This window comes from Sorex araneus, chromosome 3, assembly GCF_027595985.1.
Source record: "Sorex araneus isolate mSorAra2 chromosome 3, mSorAra2.pri, whole genome shotgun sequence".
NCBI lineage: Eukaryota > Metazoa > Chordata > Mammalia > Eulipotyphla > Soricidae > Sorex > Sorex araneus.
In genome coordinates, this window is record NC_073304.1 from 238,331,004 (window position 1) to 238,349,267 (window position 18,264).

Here is an 18,264-nt window from a genome sequence, read left to right on the forward strand (position 1 = left end):
CTGGAGCCGCTCCTGGCAGGGCTCCTGAGTTATTCTTGGCAGCCTCAAATTGCTTTTCTTCTTTGCTCTCCTTCTTCTAAGTTAAGAGCAAGGGGGCAGGGGCCGGGCCTAGAGCAGCCGCTAAGCGGCCCGAGCCCCCAGCAGGCCGGGCCGCGACCCCCGGGCTCGCACGCGCGTCCCGACGCCCAGCCGGACAAAGGCCCGAGTTGCCGTTCCGGGCCCGGCGCGCCCGCGCCCCCCGCCCCGAGCCCGGCCCCGGGCGCGCCCCGGCGGCCCCCGCGCCCCGCCGCGCCCGGCTCCCCGCGGCCCCGGCCCGACCCGACACCCACCCGGGTCCGCGGGGGCCCGACTCGCCCCGGATCCGGAGCCGCCGCCGCCGCCGCCGCCGCCGCCGCCGCCGCCGCCAGTGAGGCGCGGCGGGGCGGGGACGCGCGGCGAGGCCCGGCCCCCGGATCCGGCCCGGCCCGCCCCCCGCCCCCCGCCACGTGCGCGCTCCTCCCGCGGGCGGGGGTCCCTCCCGCCGGGACCCTCCCGAAGGGCCCGGCCTGGAGACGCCGGCAGGCGCCCAGCTGGGGTCCCCGAAGCCCCTCCGCGCCCCACCCTGGGGCCTCGGCGACCCGCGCAGCGCCTTAGAGAAACTGAGGCGGGAGGGGGTCGAGCAGGAGCTGCGGGACGAGCCCGTCTCAGCGTTGCCAAGGGGACACGCCTCAACCCGCTTCCCCCGCAGAAGCGCACAAAGGCGCCCCCGCCCCGCGCCCCCCGCGCGCCCCCGGCTCCCCGCATCCCCGCATCCCGCGCCCCCGCCCCGCGCGCCCGCGTCCCCGTGCGCCCCCGCCCCCGCGCGACCCGCCCCCCGCCCCCACCCCCGCCCCGCGCGACCCGCCCCCGCCCCGCGCGACCCGCCCCCGGATGTTGACGGCGTCGCCTGGTGACGGCCATGGCGGAGCCGGGCGGCCAGCGCGGCGGGTGAGCGGCGCCCGCGCCGAGGGTCCTTCCCCCCCCCCCACGCCTCCTGCGGCCTCTGCGGGCCCGGCCGCCCCGCACCTCCCCGCACCCCGCGCCCCGCCGCTCCCCTTCCGTCCCTTTGTCCTCCGCGTCCCTCCCGCTGCCTTCCCCGCTCGCTGGGGGCGCTCGGCTCCCGGACACCCGCTGGCTAGCCGTGACCATGGCAACCGCGACGCGCCCCCCCCCCCGCGGCCGATCCGGGGGTGGCGGGGCGGGGCCTCTGGGGCAGGGCCTGCGGCGGGGCAAGCTGCGTCTGGGGCGGGGCCTGCGGCTCCTGGGCGGGGCCTGCGGCTCCTGGGCGGGGCTATCTGCGTCTGGGGCGGAGCCTGCGCTCCTGGGGGCCAGTCAGGGGCGCCGGGGCGGGGCCTCCGAGGGCGCGGCCTGCGGCTCCTGGGGGCGGGGCCTCCAGCAGGTCCTTGCTCAGGGGCTGGGTCCAGTAGGTCAGTGTGGAGGCTGAGGCCTCTCAGCTGGGCAGCGCCCCAGTCCCAGGCCCCAGCGCAGAACGTGCAGAGTGGGGTGCGGTGGGCCTGTCTTCTCGGGGTGTTTGGAGGCGCTGGCAAGCCTCGCGGCTGTCCTGGCGAGGGGTCCAGGGGCCAGCACGCCCGCGGCGACTCTGGGGCCTCCTCTGCTGGGCACGCGGGTCCAGGTGGCGGGTGGCCGACGGGGAAGGGCCGCAGGAGGCTCGACAGGCTTCGTCCTGCAGGGACACCCCAGAGGACACGCGCGCCGCGGCGGACGCCCCGCCCTCGGACGGAGCCGGGCACCGGGACGGAGGCGGCTCGCGGGTGAGGCCCCGCGGGCGCTGCTGGGGACACGCTGGGCCCGGCCTGGTCGCGCCGCGAGTCCGCCCCGTCCCCGCCTGAGGTCCCCGCTCGCTTCCTGCCGGCCCGCGGGAAGCTGAGCCCCACCCGCGGGCGGGCCCCTAGCACGCGGGGTCCGGGTCCGCGCCGCCCCCTGACCGCTGGCCGCCTGGTCGCAGGGGTCGCCCTCCGCGGAGGCCGGCGAGGAGGACGCGCGCAGCCCCGGAGCCGAGGGATGGCAGGCCCGGGACGCCGCGTCCGGCTCGGACACCAGCTCCCTGGAGGAGCTGCCGAGCCCGGGGACAGAGACGTCCGGGAGCAGGACGGAGGAAGGGTCCTCGGAGGGGCTCGAACCCCTGCCTCACGAGGCGGAGCCGCAGGCGTCGGCAGAGGCCTCCCTGACCAGCGACACGGTAGGCGCCCGGCACCCTGGGGCATCACCCGTGCGCAGCAGGCCCCGAACAGGCTCAGTGACGCATGGGGGCTGCGCAGGGCGCCCCGTCACCCCACAGCTTCCCGCCAGGCAGTGCTGGGCTGCGGCCTCTCGTTCCCCACAAGTTCCCACAGACACACCCCTGAGACAGACCCCACAGGCCCCTCACACACAGACCCTCACACACACAGACCCCACAGACCCTCACACACAGACTCCACAGACCCCTCACACACACAGACCCCACAGACCCCACAGACCCTCACACACAGACCCCACAGACCCTCACACACACAGACCCCACAGACCCCTCAGACCCCACAGACCCTCACACACAGACCCCTCACACACAGACCCCACAGACCCTCATACACACAGACCCCTCAGACCCCACAGGCCCCACAGACCCCCACAGACCCTCACACACACAGACCCCACAGACCCCACAGACCCTCACACACACAGACCCCCACAGACCCCTCAGACCCCACAGACCCTCACACACAGACCCCACAGACCCTCACACACAGACCCCACAGACCCTCACACACAGACCCCTCACACACAGACCCTACAGACCCTCACACACACAGACCCCTCAGACCCCACAGGCCCCACAGACCCCCACAGACCCCACAGACCCTCACACACACAGACCCCTCACACACAGACCCCACAGACCCTACAGACCCTCACACACACAGACACATACAGATCCATACACACACACTCTCCACACAGACCCCTCCAGACCCACACACACAGACCCCTCACACACAGACACACACAGATCCATACACACACACAGACACACACAGACCCCTCACACACACAGACCTCTCACATACACACACAGATCCATACACACACCCCACACAGACCCCTCACACACACAGACACACACAGATCCATACACACAGACACACACAGACCTCTTTCACACACACAGACACATACAGATCCATACACACACACCCTCCACACAAACCCCTCACAGACCCTCACACAGACCTCTCTCTCTCACACACACACACACACAGATCCATACACACACACACCCCACACACAAACCCCTCACACACACACAGACCTCTCTCACACACAGATCCACACACACCCCTACAAACACATGCATAGACCCCCCCACAGACCCCTCACACACACACAGACCCACACACACAGACCCCCATACACAGATATACACACACACAAACACATAGACACACACAGACATACAGACCCCCCCCTCACAAACTCCCACACACAGACCCCCACACACAGACCCACACACACAAACCCACACACAGGCCCTCCCACAGACCGCCCCCCACAGGCCCCCACGGGCCCAAAGGAGGCCGGGCGTCCGGCCCCGTGGTCCCTGCGGTGCCCTGGGTCCCCCCGCCAAGTCCCAGGGTCGCTGTCCAGAGGCAGCCCGTGGGGGGTGGCCGGCGGCTGCTGCCTGGCCTGGAGACCCCGTGACCCCGCAGGAGCTGTGGCAGGAGCCCGCGCACCGCCCGCAGCTCAGCAGTGACGGCCCGCCCGCCTCGCCTGGCACGGACACGGCCCCGCAGGAGCCAGGTCAGCCCCGGCCCCCCAGGGAGCCCGCCCCCGCGCCCCCCGCGCCCCCGCCGCCCCGCGCCCCCGCCGCCCCCGCGCCCCGCCCACCCGCTGGCCGTGCGTCCCCAGAGGAGAGGCCGCTGCCCATGTTCCTGGACCAGCTGCAGCGCCTGAGCGCCGTGGAGGACGCCGGGGAGCAGAGGGCCGAGTCGGAGGGCAGCGAGGAGTCGGAGGGCGAGTCCCAGCTGGTGGTCCTGGCTCCCAGCCACGTGAGCGGCCCCCCCCCCCGCCCCAGCCCGCCTCTCGGGCCCTGCTGGGGGGGAGGGGTGTCGCTGACGGCCGGAGCGCCTCAGCACGGCCCCCACGAGGAGCGAGGACAGGGGCCCTGGAGCGGGGCTGGCCCACCCTGCGTGGCCCAGGGCACGCCGCCCCGGGGTGCCCGCCCTTTCACCAGAGTGCGCCCCAGGGCTTCCGCGCTGGGGGGAGCAGGGCGCCCCGGGCCGCGGAGACGCTTGCCTTGCCCACGGCCGAGCCAGGTTCAATCCCCGGCACCGCCTTGGTCCGCGAGCGCCGCCGGAGTGGCCCCTGAGCACAGACCCAGGAGTCAGCCCCGAGCGAACACAACGTAGGAGGCAGAGGAGGCCGCCCTGTCCCCGGAGTCACCCGCGCTTCCCTTCCCAGCCGCTGATGCTGAGGTTCCAGGCCGCCCTGAAGCGCCACCTCACCCGCCAGATGGAGGCGCTGCAGCTGGAGCTCCGCGAGCTGGTGAGCAGGGCCGGCCCGCAGCCCCGCCCGCCCCCCGCGGGGCTGGCCTCACGCGCGTCTCTGGCCCCCAGAACGTGGCCGCCAAGCAGAGCAAAGCGCAGCGGCAGGAGCTGGGGGTGCGGCTGTACGGGGCGCAGCAGGGCCTGGCGGGGCTGCAGGCGCGGCTGGAGAGGAGCCACGAGCAGCACGCGCGGGCGGCCACCGAGCGGCGGCTGCGGGAGGACGAGCTGCAGGCCGAGCGCCAGCGCTACGACAGGGCGCGCCAGGAGGCCGAGCAGGAGCGCAGGAAGCGTGAGCCCCCAGCGCCCCAGCCCCGGTCCGCGCACCACCCAGTGCTCTCTCCACAAACGGACCCTCTCACCCGCGGTGTGGCGCCCGCACTGGGCGTCAGAGCACTCCGCCCGCGGGAGTACCCCAGAGAGGGGCTGCAGCGACAGCACAGCGGGGAGGGCCTTGGCCTGGCACGCGGCCGACCCGGGTTCGATTCCCAGCATCCCATAGGGTCCCCTGAGCACCGCCAGGAGTGATTCCTGAGTGCAGAGCCAGGAGTGACCCCTGAGCATCGCCGGGTGGGACCCAAAAAGAAAAAAAAAAGTATCCCAGAAAGTTTTGCAGAGGGAGAAAACAAAAGCAGAGTGTCTCTGTGGCTTCACAGCACAGCAGCAGCAGGCGGGCAGGAGACGGCCCACCAGTGTGGGGGTCCGGGGAGCCCGGGGGAGGGTGTACTGGGAAGGGGTGCGTTTCTCAAATGGTGCAGGTGGCATGCTCCAGTGTACCCCTGTGACCCTTTGCCCCCGTGCCGCATGTTACCTTGTGGCCCATGTGCCCCTGTGTGACCCCATGTGACCCTATGCCCCTGTGCCCCCATGTGACCTGGCGTGACCCGGTGTGATCCTGTGTGCCCCTGTCCCCACGTGTGCCCCTGTGCCCCGTGTGACCCCCTGTGCCCCGCGTGACCCCTGTGCCCCGTGTGACCCTGTGACCCATGTGAGACTGGCCCTGTGTGACCCCATGTGACTCTGCCCCCGTGTGACCCCGTGTGACCTTGTGCCTGTGCCCGCAGTGGCCGGTCTGCAGGCAGAGCTGGAGAAGCTGCTGCTGCACGTGTTCTACACGCGGAACGTCGAGGAGGACGTGTGTGACGACATCCGCGTGATGCGGCAGGTGGTGAAGAAGGCGGAGGGGGAGCGGCTGCGCGCAGAGAAGGAGAAGCAGCTTCAGGTGCCGGCCCCGGCCCGGCCCCCCCCCCCCCCCGCCCCGGCCCCGCCCTGCAGCCAGGCCCCGCCCCACGCCCAAGCCCCGCCCTGGCCCCGCCCTGCAGTCAGGCCCCGCCCTGCAGCCAGGCCCCGCCCTGCAGCCAGGCCCCGCCCCCGAGCCCAGGCCACGCCCCATGCCCAAAGCCCCGCCCTGCAGTCAGGCCCGGCCCCGTGCCTGGGCCCCGCCCCCGCACCCAGGCCGCGCCCCACACCCAGGCCCTGTCCCTGAGCCCAGGCCACTTCCCACCCAAGGCCTGCGCTCAGTCCCAGGGCTCTCTGAGCCGGCCCCTCCGTGCAATTCACAGGACCTGCATGTGGACAGGCTGACCAGGCAGGTCAATGACCTGGAGGAGCAGATCGCCCTGCTGGATGCCCAGCGCTGCGCCCAGGCCGAGGACACGCGCACCCTCAGGAAGGCGGTTAGTGAGGTGAGAGCCGTGCCCTGGGCAATACCCAAGCATCCTGGGGCACCCAGACAGGACAGTCCAGCCCCCGGGATGGCAGCACCAGGGGTCTCCGGGAGGGCCGCCATCCCTCTGGTGCCCACCCTCTGTCGTGCCCGGCTGTAAGCTCAAGGCAGGGGTGGCCCAGGTCGAATGCCATGGCCTGGGCACAGGACAGTCACCCCCGTGTGCCTGGGAAAGCTGCTGGCCTGGAGCACACGCGCGCGGGAACGTCCCCTCCAGGGCCGCAGCCAGACACGGCTACTTCCATTGGAAAGACGAGCGCTGTTAGTGTCTCAGGGCAGCCGAGCAGGGAGGGAAGGCTGGTGGCATGTGGGACACGAGCCCCCCGAGGGTCTGGGGACATGGGCTGGCGAGGCAGCCGGACAGGACTGCCCGGTCAGCAGCCTCGTGATCCTGGGCTGCCCGGGCCCGCGAGGGCTGAGTCGGGGGTAGCCCGAGAGAGGCCCTGGCACCCTGCCGCCGCCCGCAGGCCTGCCTGGAGATCGACGCCATCCTGCTGGAGAAGCAGCACGTCCTGAAGCAGTGGGGCCACAGCCTGCTGAGCATGCGCGGCCGGGACGAGGCCCACCACCTGGCCCAGGAGGCGCTCAGGTGCGGCCCCTCCCCGGGAGGCCTCGGCCTGTCTCAGTCCCTCTGAACTCCTCGCGGCGGGTGCCCTGAGCTCTGGGGTTCGGATTGCCCGGGAGGGCCGAGTCACGCGGAGAGGACACTCACCGGGCAAAGGGTGCCTCGGGTCTGCTGTCCGGCCACCGACCTGGGGCCTGCGTGCCCTTCCCGGGCTCATCCACACACGTGCACCTTCGTCCCCAAGCCCTCGGTCCCTCTCTGCCGGCCAGCTTGGGTTCCAGTGGGGGGGGTCCTGGACACCACATCGCTGCCACCTACCCCCTGGCCGGCAACCAGGGTCCCTTGGCACAGTCCAGCGAGGCCGGCTGCAGGGCCCTGGGCTGCCCTGGCCCCGGCCGACCGTCTCGGTGCTGGGAGGGCAGGAGAGAGAGAGGCGCATCCACAGGCTTCGAAGAACAGGTGTGTCTGGACGTGCCCATGGAGCAACTCTGCCAGCTCCCCACACTGGCAGGGCACCCTGTCCCTGCCAACACGGGCACAGTTCACTGCCCTGGGCACAAGGTCACACACGGGTCCCCAGCACCCTGGAGTTTGGTGCCGTGTGGTGGCTTGTCCCCAAGCTGCTACGGCCTGGCCACGGCTGTGACTGCTACCCTGGCATCGCCCACAGCCCTGGCACCCCTGGTCAGCTGGTTGATGCCAGGCGTCACGAGCATTGGGCCAGCAGCTGGCAGGCTCCTGTGTGTTTCAGTACACAGCCCCCAAAAGCACACAGCACATGGAGAAATTCAGGGGTTCATTGGGGGGCCCAGGATCCGACCCTGCTCAGGGCTGCTCCCACCTCAGTGCTCAGGCGGCCATGAGGGGCTGGGCAGAAACTGGGGCCTCCTGCATGCAAGTGACGGACCCAGAGGGCAGGGGCTGCCTCAGCACCGCACACACACAGGCGCCAACGCAGCTGCCAGTCTCCGGGCTGGGCACCCTGCAGCTTCCCTACACCCGCGGCTGGGGGCCCCCCGGGTGCCCGCTGGTGCCAGCCCCTCGACAGGCCCCTCCTCAGGACCACGCCCTCAGACCTTTACCCTCCTGTGCTGGCTCTAGAGCTGCGTTTTGTTTGGGGGCCACAGCCCGTGACACACAGGACTTACTCTGAGCTGTCAGCTGTGCCAGGCAAGCCCCTCCCCCTGTCCTGTCGCTCAGGCCCATCTGGAAGCTCTTACAGGGCCAGCACTGGCCGCAGCCCCCTCGCGCCTCTCCGGGCTAAGGTGCCCATGCAGAGGCTCCGTGCGTGCCTCTCTGCCAACTTCGTCCCGTTCTGTATTTGGGACATGGCCAGTGGTGCTTGGGCTACTCCCGGGGCAGTGCTCCAGGTGAGTCACTGCTGGGGATGCTGGTGGGCGGTGGTCAGTGGGGCCACCTTGCCAGCCCCTCTTCGCTTTCTCTGCCACCGCCTGGCCCAGAGCCTGTGTCCTCACCACGCAGGAAGTGCCTCTTCCCAGATGGCAGGTGTCCCTGCGGGGTCCCTGCTGTTCCGGGGACATGGAGCCGGCACCCCTGCCGGGAACTGAGGTGGTGGCAGGACAGAGCAGGGCAAGAGGTCAAAGCACAGAGGAAGCCAGGAAAGCTGGGGGCACCGGGCAGGCGGCTGGGATGGGGGACACAGGAGACGAGCAGGCGGGGGCAGGGGTGGGCGCCCGCGTCCCAGTGGGAGCTCATGGCTCCAGAGGCCCCTCGGAGTGAGAATGTGTTCTCGGGGGGGGGGGGGAGCAGGACCACAGAGACAGCGTCTCAAGCACCTGACTCCGCGTCCACTCTAGAGGGGGCACCGTCCAGCAAACTGGCCCCTCCCCGGGGCTCTGGCTGGCACAGGTCAGAGAAGGTCCTGGGCCCCGCGCCCTTCCCTGCGGGCTGTGGCCCTCAGCTGTGGCCTCCCCCAGGGAGCTGCAGCACCAGGTCCGAGCCCTGGACGGCGAGCTGGAGGGCTTCAAGAAGTCCATCGTGCGGGAGGAGGTGAAGAACGAGAAGCTGGCGAGCATCCTGAGCCGCGCGGAGACCGAGGCGGGCGTGCTGAGGAAGCTGACGGCGCAGTGCCTGGGCAAGCACGAGGCCCTGCAGAGCGACTTCAGCACCTACCGCCTCACGATGCAGGACATGGAGGAGGCGCTGCGCAGGGCCCAGGCGGTACGGCCGCTGGGCGGGGGCGCGGGGGCAGGCGGGCGTGCACAGCCGCCCTCACCCACCGCCTCCCCAGGAGCACGCGGCCACCGTGGAGAAGCGGCAGGAGGTGCAGAGGGACATCCAGGCTCTGCTGGACCTGCGGAAGCAGATGGAGATGGACATGGTGGACACGCTGCGGGAGCAGGTCACCTCCAACAAGATGACGAAAGCCTTCCACCAGCTCATCCTGAAGCTGGGGAAGCAGAAGACCAGCCTGGTACGCGGCCCTGGGGGCGGCGGGCAGCTCGGCGCCCCCCCCCTCTCGGGCGGGAGAGCTGGAGACAGGCAGAAGGCCACGTGGCCTTGGCACCTCCAGGACGCCCGCAGATCCCTCTGGGAACGTTTGTAAATGTGCGCTGACGCCTGGCAGGCCGACGACGCCTCATGTCAGCACCAGCACACGCGCATACATACACACAGATGCACACATATACACACATGCACACACGTGTATATATATGTAGCATACGCTTACGCAGTCACACATGCACATGTGCACATTCAACAAGTCACAATGGATGCACACATGTGCATACACACGCATGCACACTGCTGACCTCACACATGTACACACATGCACGTGTCTCACACACACACTCAGCCGCATCCTGACACAGCAGCCGCTTCCCTTTGCTCTGGCCCCAGCTGGGACCCCGCAGGCCCTCCAGGCTGCTGAGAGTGACGGTTCCAGCTGGGCGCTCACTGCCTGTCCCCAGCCGGCCTCTCTGGGGCGGTGTGGAGGGGGCAGTGTCCCCGCACCTGAGTTTCCTGGGGGCGGGGCAGCCACCAGCGGGGAGTGAGAGGAGGTGGCCGGGCGCACAGTGGACAGGAAGGTGGTGAGCCCAGCGCCCAGCCTGGGCACACAGGTCCCGCGTGTGCTCCCACCTCTGTCCAGAAGAGGGCAGTGGAGGCCCCCATGTCAGTGGCTGCACAGACAGCCCCCACCCCACCCCGCGCGCCTCCCCAAAGGCCCTGGTCCGAGGGTCCGCGCCGGGTGTGGGTGGATGGATGGGACCTTCCGAAGCCGGGGTCCCAGGAGCACCTGGGGGTCTACATTGACCCGAGGGGAGCACTGAGAGAACTGGGAGCCAGGCGTTCTCCCGAGTGGGGGAGGGCAGGAGCCCCCTGGAGCCCCCAGATCTCACAGGATGACGGAGCCGGGATGGAGCCCCGGGGCCTGCTGGCGGGGGGTGGCCAGCTCTCGCCGCCCCCATGCCATGCTGTTATTTATTTAGCAACGGTCTGGGCCAGAGGGAAGGTAAAGGTACTTGCCTTGCACCCCGCCGCGCCCAGTTCACCCCCGGCACGGAGAGTTCGCTGCTGAGCACTGTGTCAGGAGCCCGGGGACAGGCCCGAGCGTGGGCTGCCGGGGCCGCCCGGCTCAGCCTGGCCCACCGCTCCGCCAGGTGACACACTTCTCCAAGATCGAAGGCGACATCGCCCAGACCACGGTGGACATCACGGACACCAGCTGCCGGCAGGACGCGCACCAGAGGACGCTGGCCGAGCTGGACAAGGAGGTGCGGCGGGTGAACGACTTCATCCTCAACAGCCGCAACGAGATCTCGCGGCGCACCACCCTCATCGAGCGGAAGCAGAGCACCATCAACCTCTTCAACAAGCAGCTGGAGAGGATGGTGTCCGAGCTGGGGGTGAGCGCGGGGCAGGGGCGGGGCGAGGGGGCAGGCGGGCGGGGCAGAGGCAGGGTGCTGCGCAGGGTTGGGGCGGGGGCGGGGCAGGGGCGGGGAGGGGCAGGTGGGCGGGGCAGAGGCAGGGTGAGCAGGGGTGGGGCGGGGGCGGGGCAGGGGCGGGGAGGGGCAGGTGGGCGGGGCAGAGGCAGGGTGAGCAGGGGTGGGGCGGGGGAGGGGCGGGGGCGGGGAAGGCGGGGGAGGGGCGAGGAGGGGGGTGAGGGCCTGTGGTGCTGACAGGGGCGCAGGGGGTGGGGGCGAGGGGCAGGTGTAGGTTCAAGGCATAGGCACGGTTGGGGTGGGGGATGCGGACTGATGGGGCAGAGGCGCAGATGGGGGATGGGCACAGAGGAGGGACACGGGACAGGGCAGACAGGGTGGGGTGAGGTGAGAACACTGGGGATGGGGGCGCGGGGGTAGATGTGAAAGGTGGAGGGGGGGCACGGGCGGGTGCGGATGGGCGGGGTACAAGGGTGCAGAAGGTGGGGTGCAGGGTGAATGCAGGTGTAGACAGGGTCAGTGGACACAGGTGGGCACAGACAGGGGTTGGGGGCACATAGGCGGGTGCAGATGGGTCAGGGGGACACAGGCAGGAGCAGTCAGGGCTTGGGGCGCAGACGGGGTCCCGCAGCAGCAGCTCGGGAGTGTGGGCGTCCGGGGGCGCGGTCCTCCCCCACAGGGTCTGTGGGGCCCACCACCCTGTTCTGGGGCGGCAGCTCGCTCCTGGCGGGGACAGGCTGGGCTCCCACTGCAGCCACGGCCCAGACTAGGAGGCGGGGGGTGGCGGGGGGTTCCCAGAGCCTCTGGCCACCCTGGATGGCTTGTAAAGGTGCACAGAGGCCCGCCTGGGACCCAAAAGCCCTTTGGGTTCAGGCAGTGGCGGCAGAGCGGGGGCGATGTCCATCCAGGCCTGAGCCCCGCGATGACCCGGAGGGGCACCCCTCGCCGGCAGGGGGAAGAGGTGGGGCCGTTGGAGAGGGAGATGAAGCGGCTGACCAAGCTGATCGAGGAGCACAGCGCCAGCCTGACAGAGGCGCAGGTCAACTGGCTGCGGCTGCAGCAGGACATGGTGGCGGCCACGCACGAGCGCGAGGACCACCTGGCCTCGGTGACCACCTCCCGGAAGGAGCTGCGCATCCTGGAGCAGAAGAAGCTGCGGATCGAGAGTGAGGCGCTGGCCGCAGGGCCCCGGCTGGGCACTGCCCTGGGAGAGGCTCCAGCTAAACCCACAAAACCCCACTCGGGAGCGGCCATAGGGACGCTGAGGCACTGGCCTTGCTGGCTAATGACCCCAGTTTGATCCCCAGCACCCTACCGGGGCCCCCAAGCCCTGCCAGGAGAGACCCCTGAGCACCGTTGGGCGTGGCCCCTCGCTTTGCCCTGGGCTGTGCCAAAATCTTGGAGCCCTCGCTGTGCCAGCGCGGCGCGCAGTGGGCACTCTTCCTGGGCTGCTACTGCGCCGCCTGGGCACGCGGTGACACGTGCTGCTTCCCAGCGGTCGCGGCTCGTGGGGGCGTCTAGGAAGCTTCTGCCCAGCGCCTGTCCCGGGAGCTTGGGAGGAAGTCGTCGTCCCTTTGGGGGACTCAGCTGACCATGAGCTTCCCCCGCCACCTGCCGGGGTCCGTCCCGCACAGGGCCCGGCTGGGGAAACACACCTCAGGAAGGCCCCTTCCCGAGTCGGGGTCAGCGGGGTGGGGCCCCACGCTTCTCTGGGATAGTGGCCAGCGGGCACGTGTTTCCCTCCCGCCCTGGCCCGCCCACCCCTCTCCGCAGGCAAGATCAAAGCCGAGAAGCTGGAGCAGAAGCAGATCGAGCGACACATGCGGGGCCTGGACAACGACCTCACGAAGCTCAACATGCTCATAGGCCAGAACCGCAGCAACACCGAGCAGCTGCAGCAGGACGCCATGGTGACCCACAAAGAGTTCCTGTGCGTGCTCAAGGTGGGCACTGCCACCTGGGGCAGCGCGGCCTTGCGGGCCCTGCCCCGTTGGGCCTGCCCACGCTAGCCCCATCCCCATTGGACCCGCCCCACGCTGGCCCCGCCCTCACTAGCCCCGCCCCACGCTGGCTCCATCCCCATTGGACCAGCCTCATGGCGGCCCCGCCCCGCGCTGGCCCTACCCCATGCTTGGCTCCGCCCCAGCTGGCCCCGCCCCGTTCTTGGCGCCACCCCACGCTGGCCCCGCCCCGTGCTTGGCTCCGCCCCATGCTGGCCTTCGCGGCCCTGCAGGAGGCCGAGAGGGAGACCATGGAGCTGCAGGACAAGCTGAATCAGCTCAGCGAGGAGAAGACCATCTTGATGAACAACCTGGTAGAGGCCGAGTGAGTCCCAGAACCGGGGCAGCCACAGAGCCCCCAACCCCCGGCCCTTCACCCCAGCAGAATCCAGAAAAAGCTACAGGCCACGTCTCGCTGGACACAGAACATGTTGCTCCTTTCACATAAACTTTGAATAGCTCACTTTTTTGGGGGGGCACCCCTAACTGTGCTTGGGGACCCAGAAGCCACCTAGGCAGGCCTGGCTGCTTGAAGCTCGAGGCCACCAGAGTGCCCAGGGTGCTGAGTGTCCAGTGTGGTGCCAGAAAGTGACCGTTCCCTCGTGCATGTCCCACCCCTGCCCCGTTTTGATTTTTTTCTCTTTTGTGGTGCTGGGTATTGCATATGCCAGGCCCTGACTCTTCCTCGGCCTCACCGAGTCCCTTCTACTATTTCCCTCAGCGGGGACCCCTGGAATGGGGTGGCAGTAGGGCCCATGGGTGCCATGTCGTACGGGGGGGGCGAGGGGCAGGGGCGGGGCGATGCTGGGGGTGAGCTGGGCGCGGTGGGGTGCAAGTAGGGCCCATGGGTGCTATTGATTAAAGAAGGTAGATTGGAGCCAGAGCTGTAGTACAGCAGGTTGGGCATATGCCTCACGTCTCGGCGTCCCATATAGTCCCGGGTTTCACCAGAAGTAATTCCTGAGCACAGAGCCAGTAGTAAGCTCCAAGCATTGCCAGATTTGCGCCCCTGCACCTGTTTCCGGTGGGCGCAGATTGATATTTTGGTTTTGTGTTGGGGCCAGAGGGCTAATTCCTGTCGAGGCTCAGGAGACCATATGAGGTGTGGGGGGTTGAACCCGGGGTGGCCGCGTGCAGGGCCAGCGCCCTAGCTCTGTGCGATGGCTCTGGCAGTCTGCTGTTTCTTCCTACGAGGAGGGGAGAGCCCTTGAGGGTGGGAACCTCTGCCCTAGCCGTGGGCTCAGGGAAGCACCGGAGACCCCCCTCATTTCCCAGCTTCACCCTGGGACCTTCCTCCCTCCAGACACCAGATCATGCTCTGGGAGAAAAAAATCCAGCTGGCAAAAGAGATGCGCAACTCTGTGGACTCAGAGACTGGCCAGGCAGAGATCCAGACCATGAAGACGGAGATCCACCGCATGAAGGTGGGCAGAGAGGGCGGGGCCAGGGAGTGGGCGGGGCGGGTGGGGGCTGGGGCGGGCCTGGGAATGTGCGGGGAGGGCGGGGCGGGGCGGGGGCGGGGCCTGGGAATGTGCGGGGAAGGCGGGGTCTGGGAGTGGATGGGAGGGCGGGGTGGGGGCGGGGCCTGGGAATGGGTGGGGAGGGCGGGGCCTGGGAGTGGATGAGAGGGTGGGGCGGGGGCGGGGCCTGGAAATGTGCGAGGAGGGCGGGGCCTGGGAGTGGATGGGAGAGCGGGGCAAAGAGGAAGTGGGTGTGTGAGAGTGAGCAGAAAAAGTGGGGCCCGGAAGGGGTGAGGCCTCTGAGAGTGGATGAGGAGGGCGGTACATAGGGGCGTGGCCTCCAGGCATGGGCGTGTCTCTAGGCCTTGTCGGGGCGTTGTCTGAGAGTGTGCGGGGAGGCGGGGCCTAAATTCCTCATCTGGGGTGGGCGTGGCCCAGAAGTCGAGGAGGGGACCAGGTGGAGGGCGGGGCCTAATTTCAGGCGTGAAGGTGGAGCACGAGGATCTCCTTATGGGTGAGGAGGAGGAGGGCAGGGCCTCCTGGGCGGGGAGTAGTGGGTGTGGATGAGCCAGAGAGCTACATCCGGAGCTGGCCTTGTTCCTCCCCTGTCCTGATGCCTGGGGGACACAGCTAAGATGCTCCACCTGGTGGCCCCGTGACCAGGCTCCGGCTGTGCTGGAGGAGGCAGCCCGCTGGGACAGGTGGCCCTGCAAGGGGCTGGTGGCCGTTGTGGGTCCGTTCTTGCCCTTGATCCCGCCCTAGGCTGTCGGGCTCAGAAGTCCGCGAGTGATCTTCCAGTTCCTCCTCCGCAAAGTCCTTTGGAATACATTCTTTCTTTTCCTGTCGCTGTGTATGAGCGCACCCTGAGGTGCTCAGGGCTGCTCCTGGCTCTGCAGCCTCTGCTCACCCTGGTGGGCTCTGGGGACCACCTGGAGGGCCGGGAAGCTGGTACAAGTGCCCCACCCGCTGCACTGTCTCCCGCCCAACTTTGTGTCTGTCACCTTGCACTGAGGGCTGGAGCGATAGCACAGCAGTTGGGCATTCGCCTTTCACGCGGCCAACCCGTGTTTGATTCCTCCGCCCCTCTCGGAGAGCCCGGCAAGCTACCGAGAGTATGGAGCCTGCACGGCAGAGCCTGGCAAGCTACCCGTGCGTATTTGGTATGCCAGAAACAGTAACAATAAGTCTCTCAATGAGAGACGTTACTGGTGCCTGCTTGAACAAATCGATGAGAATGGGATGACAGTGACAGTGACAGTGACCTTGCACTGGCACAGGCAGACGGGCTTGTGGGTTCTTGCAGCAGTCAGCTGGGATCTGGCGCGTGCTCTGCGTTGCTGCTGGGTGGGGGAGCTTGAGCTAACGATTCCTGGTGTACTAACCCCCCCCAAGCTCCCCCTTCTCTTTTCTTCTGGGGTTTGAGTTTCTGTGTCAGAGCTTGTCACTTTCACAGACGCCCACACGTTTTGTTGTATCCCCAGCAGAGTTTGTCATATGCTGCGTTAATCTTGTCTCTGTTACCAACTGCACGTGGTCAGTATGTAGAAATGAAATCCACATTTGCATATTTCTGTGGATTTGCAAGACTTACCAGTTTCTGTCAAGATGTTGGACTATTTGACAATCCAGTGAGAGACCTTTCTCTCCACACTGGATTGTAGGGGGTCCCCGCTTCTTGGGGGACCATATCAAACATGTCTGTGCGTGTATGCATGAGTTTCCTGTTTGCATGTGCACAGATGTGTGTTAATCACACACGTGGGTCCTGTGTGGGTCGCGTGACTGTGTGCGGGGGAGAGTGTAAGCTGCTGGTCCATCCCCCCGGTTTCTTTTCCGGCTGTTTCCTTATGAACGGTCGCTTGGGTGCGCACTCTTGGCGCACTGACCTCATCTTCACTCTGTGGGGTGCCACTGGGGACTGGTCCTTTGCCCCCTTAGGCGTCTCTCCCACTCCTGGCAGCAGTGTTGAGTGGGGAGGTGCCAGCCTCTCCCCCGAGGCTCCCTGGCCAGGCCCGGAGTGGGAAGCAGGTCCTGGGCTCTGTCTGAGGCCGGCTTGCCAGCAGCAGGCACTGGCCTATCCACCTGCCCCGGCACTTCTTTCTGCGGAGGTCTCGGGCTGCTGGCCGGGGTGCCCGGCCCTGCCTGGCCCGCGGTGCCTTCCAGTGACCGACGGAGGCTGGCGGTCATGGGCTGGAGCTGCGGGATCCGACACCGGGCCCGTTTCCTGTTCTAGAAGCTTCCCCCTGCCCTTGCCCACCCGTTTCCCCCAGCCTGGTAATCTCAGACCCTCGGTCGCCTCTTATGTCCCGAGGATGGGGTTGACTCGGAGCCCTGGATGGAGCCCCCAGCTGTTTGCTGCCTCGGCAGAGCCCCCCTCTCCTGGCCCCCCAGCTCGGTGTGTGTGCCCCCAGGTCCGCTACGGGCAGCTGCTGAAGCAGCAGGAGAAGCTGATCCGCAGCATGGAGCAGGCGGTGACCCGCAGGGACTCCATGACCACCAGCGCCCAGGGCCGCTCCAAGGTGGACACCAAGCTGCTCACGCGGACGGAGTTCCAGCAGAAGCTGTCTGAGCTGCGCCGCAAGATCAGGGACACCCACAAGGTGGGCGGGTGGCGGGGTCCTGCGGCCTGCCCCAGCACTGGGGGCGCGGGGGGCTGGGCACACCCTTGCTGGCACTCAGTGTGGTGGCGGGGCAGGCGGGGAGGGGGCAGCCTGGGCCCACGCCGGCCGACCCTCTCCTGCTGCCAGCTGCTTCCAGACTTTTCCTTTCCTCAGTGGCGCTGGGGCCCTGGACCCAGCCTCCCAGGGATGGAGCGTCACCTGCTAGGGGCCACTCTACTGCCCGCCCGGCCGCACTCCCCGCCCCGTCCCCGCGCCCCCACGGCCGGGCGCGAGTGGCTCCCCGGGGCAGGGGGCTCCACACTCTGCACCCTCCCGCCCCAGGCCAGCGAGGAGAGCTCCCAGACCATCCTGGACCTGGAGGAGACGCAGAAGGGCCTGAGCAGCACGTTGCTGGAGAAGCAGGTGCAGCTCTCGGGGCTGCAGGCCAGGGTGGACGAGCTGGAGTCGGGCCTGGAGGGGCTCCGGGCCCTCAAGCGGCAGGTGAGATGGCGCCCCCGGCCCAGCCGGCTGCCAGGCCCATCCCAGACCCTGCCAGGGAGGGGCTCGGGGCTGGGCACAGGGTCTGCACACAGGAGCCCGTGTCCACCCCAGCCCCCCCCCAATGGCCCCAAGGAGAAAATATTCGGGGGGGGGCGGTGTGAGGCCCCCGGAAAGTGAGGAGGAGAGTGATGCCCCCAAGCCCAGGGGTCAGCAGGGCCAGTCAGAGCAGCCATGCCTCCGGGCCAGCTGTGCCGGGCAGGCCCCCGGGGAGCTCCAGCCCTCCAAGGCTGACCGCGTGTCCTGCCCCCAGAACCTCCTGCAGCTGGTGGCCCTGCAGACGCGCCAGAAGCACCTGCAGGCGGTGAGGGACGGCCGCTACGTGCTGCTGGCCCGCTCCGAGGCCGGGCTGAGGGCCGAGCGCCAGCGGCTGCACGCGCGGGCCGGCCTCATCAGCACCATTCTGGTCCACGCGACCGACGAGTACCCCCAATTCCAGGAGGCCCTGCTCAAGGTCGTCCGGGCCATCGCCCACAAGGGGGACCTGCCCTGGCCCTCCTAGAAAGCCCGGGGCTGGGCAGGGGCAGCCGGGGACCCGGCCCTGTCTGGGTCACGGAAAGCCACGTCCACCGCGAAGAAGACCCTAAGGAGGAGGCACAGACGCCAGCATGTCGGGGCAGTCGGCGCCCATGCTAGGCCCAGCCCGGCAGGTGCAGGCGAGTCTCCACGTCGCCCGCAAGAAGGACGTCCGGGAGCAGGAGGCCCCGAGTGGCCACTGGACACCCCCCAGCTCCGCACCGTTAGGTCAGCCTGACTCAGGCTTGCCGGGCAGGACTCCCCTGGGGTGGCCCCACCCAGGCACCACCTGCCCTCACCCCCATTTCCGGGCTGGGCCGACCCCTCCCCGGGGCAAAGGGTGATGTCTCCAACTTTTCAGCAGAAAATTAAAAG

At 68.6% G+C, this 18,264-nt stretch overlaps 2 protein-coding genes across 2 annotated transcripts in view; one reads left to right on the forward strand and one right to left on the reverse strand.

Moving 5' to 3' along the window:
- TBC1D16 (TBC1 domain family member 16) overlaps window positions 1-421 on the reverse strand; it is a 31,186-nt gene extending 30,765 nt beyond the window's left edge. Inside the window, exon 1 of the mRNA XM_055132297.1 lies at window positions 330-421. The gene's annotated coding sequence lies outside the window, so the exon portion shown is untranslated. The remainder of the gene's footprint in view (window positions 1-329) is intronic.
- A 510-nt stretch (window positions 422-931) lies between these two features.
- On the forward strand, window positions 932-18,247 carry CCDC40 (coiled-coil domain containing 40). Its single transcript, XM_055130137.1, has 20 exons — window positions 932-966; window positions 1,709-1,790; window positions 1,985-2,218; window positions 3,726-3,816; window positions 3,925-4,064; window positions 4,477-4,560; window positions 4,632-4,851; window positions 5,624-5,781; window positions 6,122-6,244; window positions 6,753-6,874; window positions 8,788-9,031; window positions 9,102-9,284; window positions 10,474-10,719; window positions 11,708-11,921; window positions 12,529-12,698; window positions 12,989-13,080; window positions 14,059-14,179; window positions 16,627-16,815; window positions 17,158-17,316; window positions 17,627-18,247. The coding sequence occupies exons 1-20, from the start codon at window positions 938-940 to the stop codon at window positions 17,873-17,875; spliced, it is 3,150 nt and encodes a 1,049-aa protein (XP_054986112.1). The 5' UTR covers window positions 932-937; the 3' UTR covers window positions 17,876-18,247.
- The last annotated feature ends 17 nt before the right edge of the window (window positions 18,248-18,264 follow it).

What these genes read in the sequence shown, in the direction of transcription:
- CCDC40 (XM_055130137.1), top strand. Translation starts at nt 938, where the DNA reads ATGGCGGAGCCGGGCGGCCAGCGCGGCGG. An exon ending in CCTCCCTGACCAGCGACACG is followed by an intron (nt 2,219 to 3,725) that starts GTAGGCGCCCGG and finishes GTGACCCCGCAG; the next exon opens with GAGCTGTGGCAGGAGCCCGC. An exon ending in TCAGGAAGGCGGTTAGTGAG is followed by an intron (nt 6,245 to 6,752) that starts GTGAGAGCCGTG and finishes CGCCGCCCGCAG; the next exon opens with GCCTGCCTGGAGATCGACGC.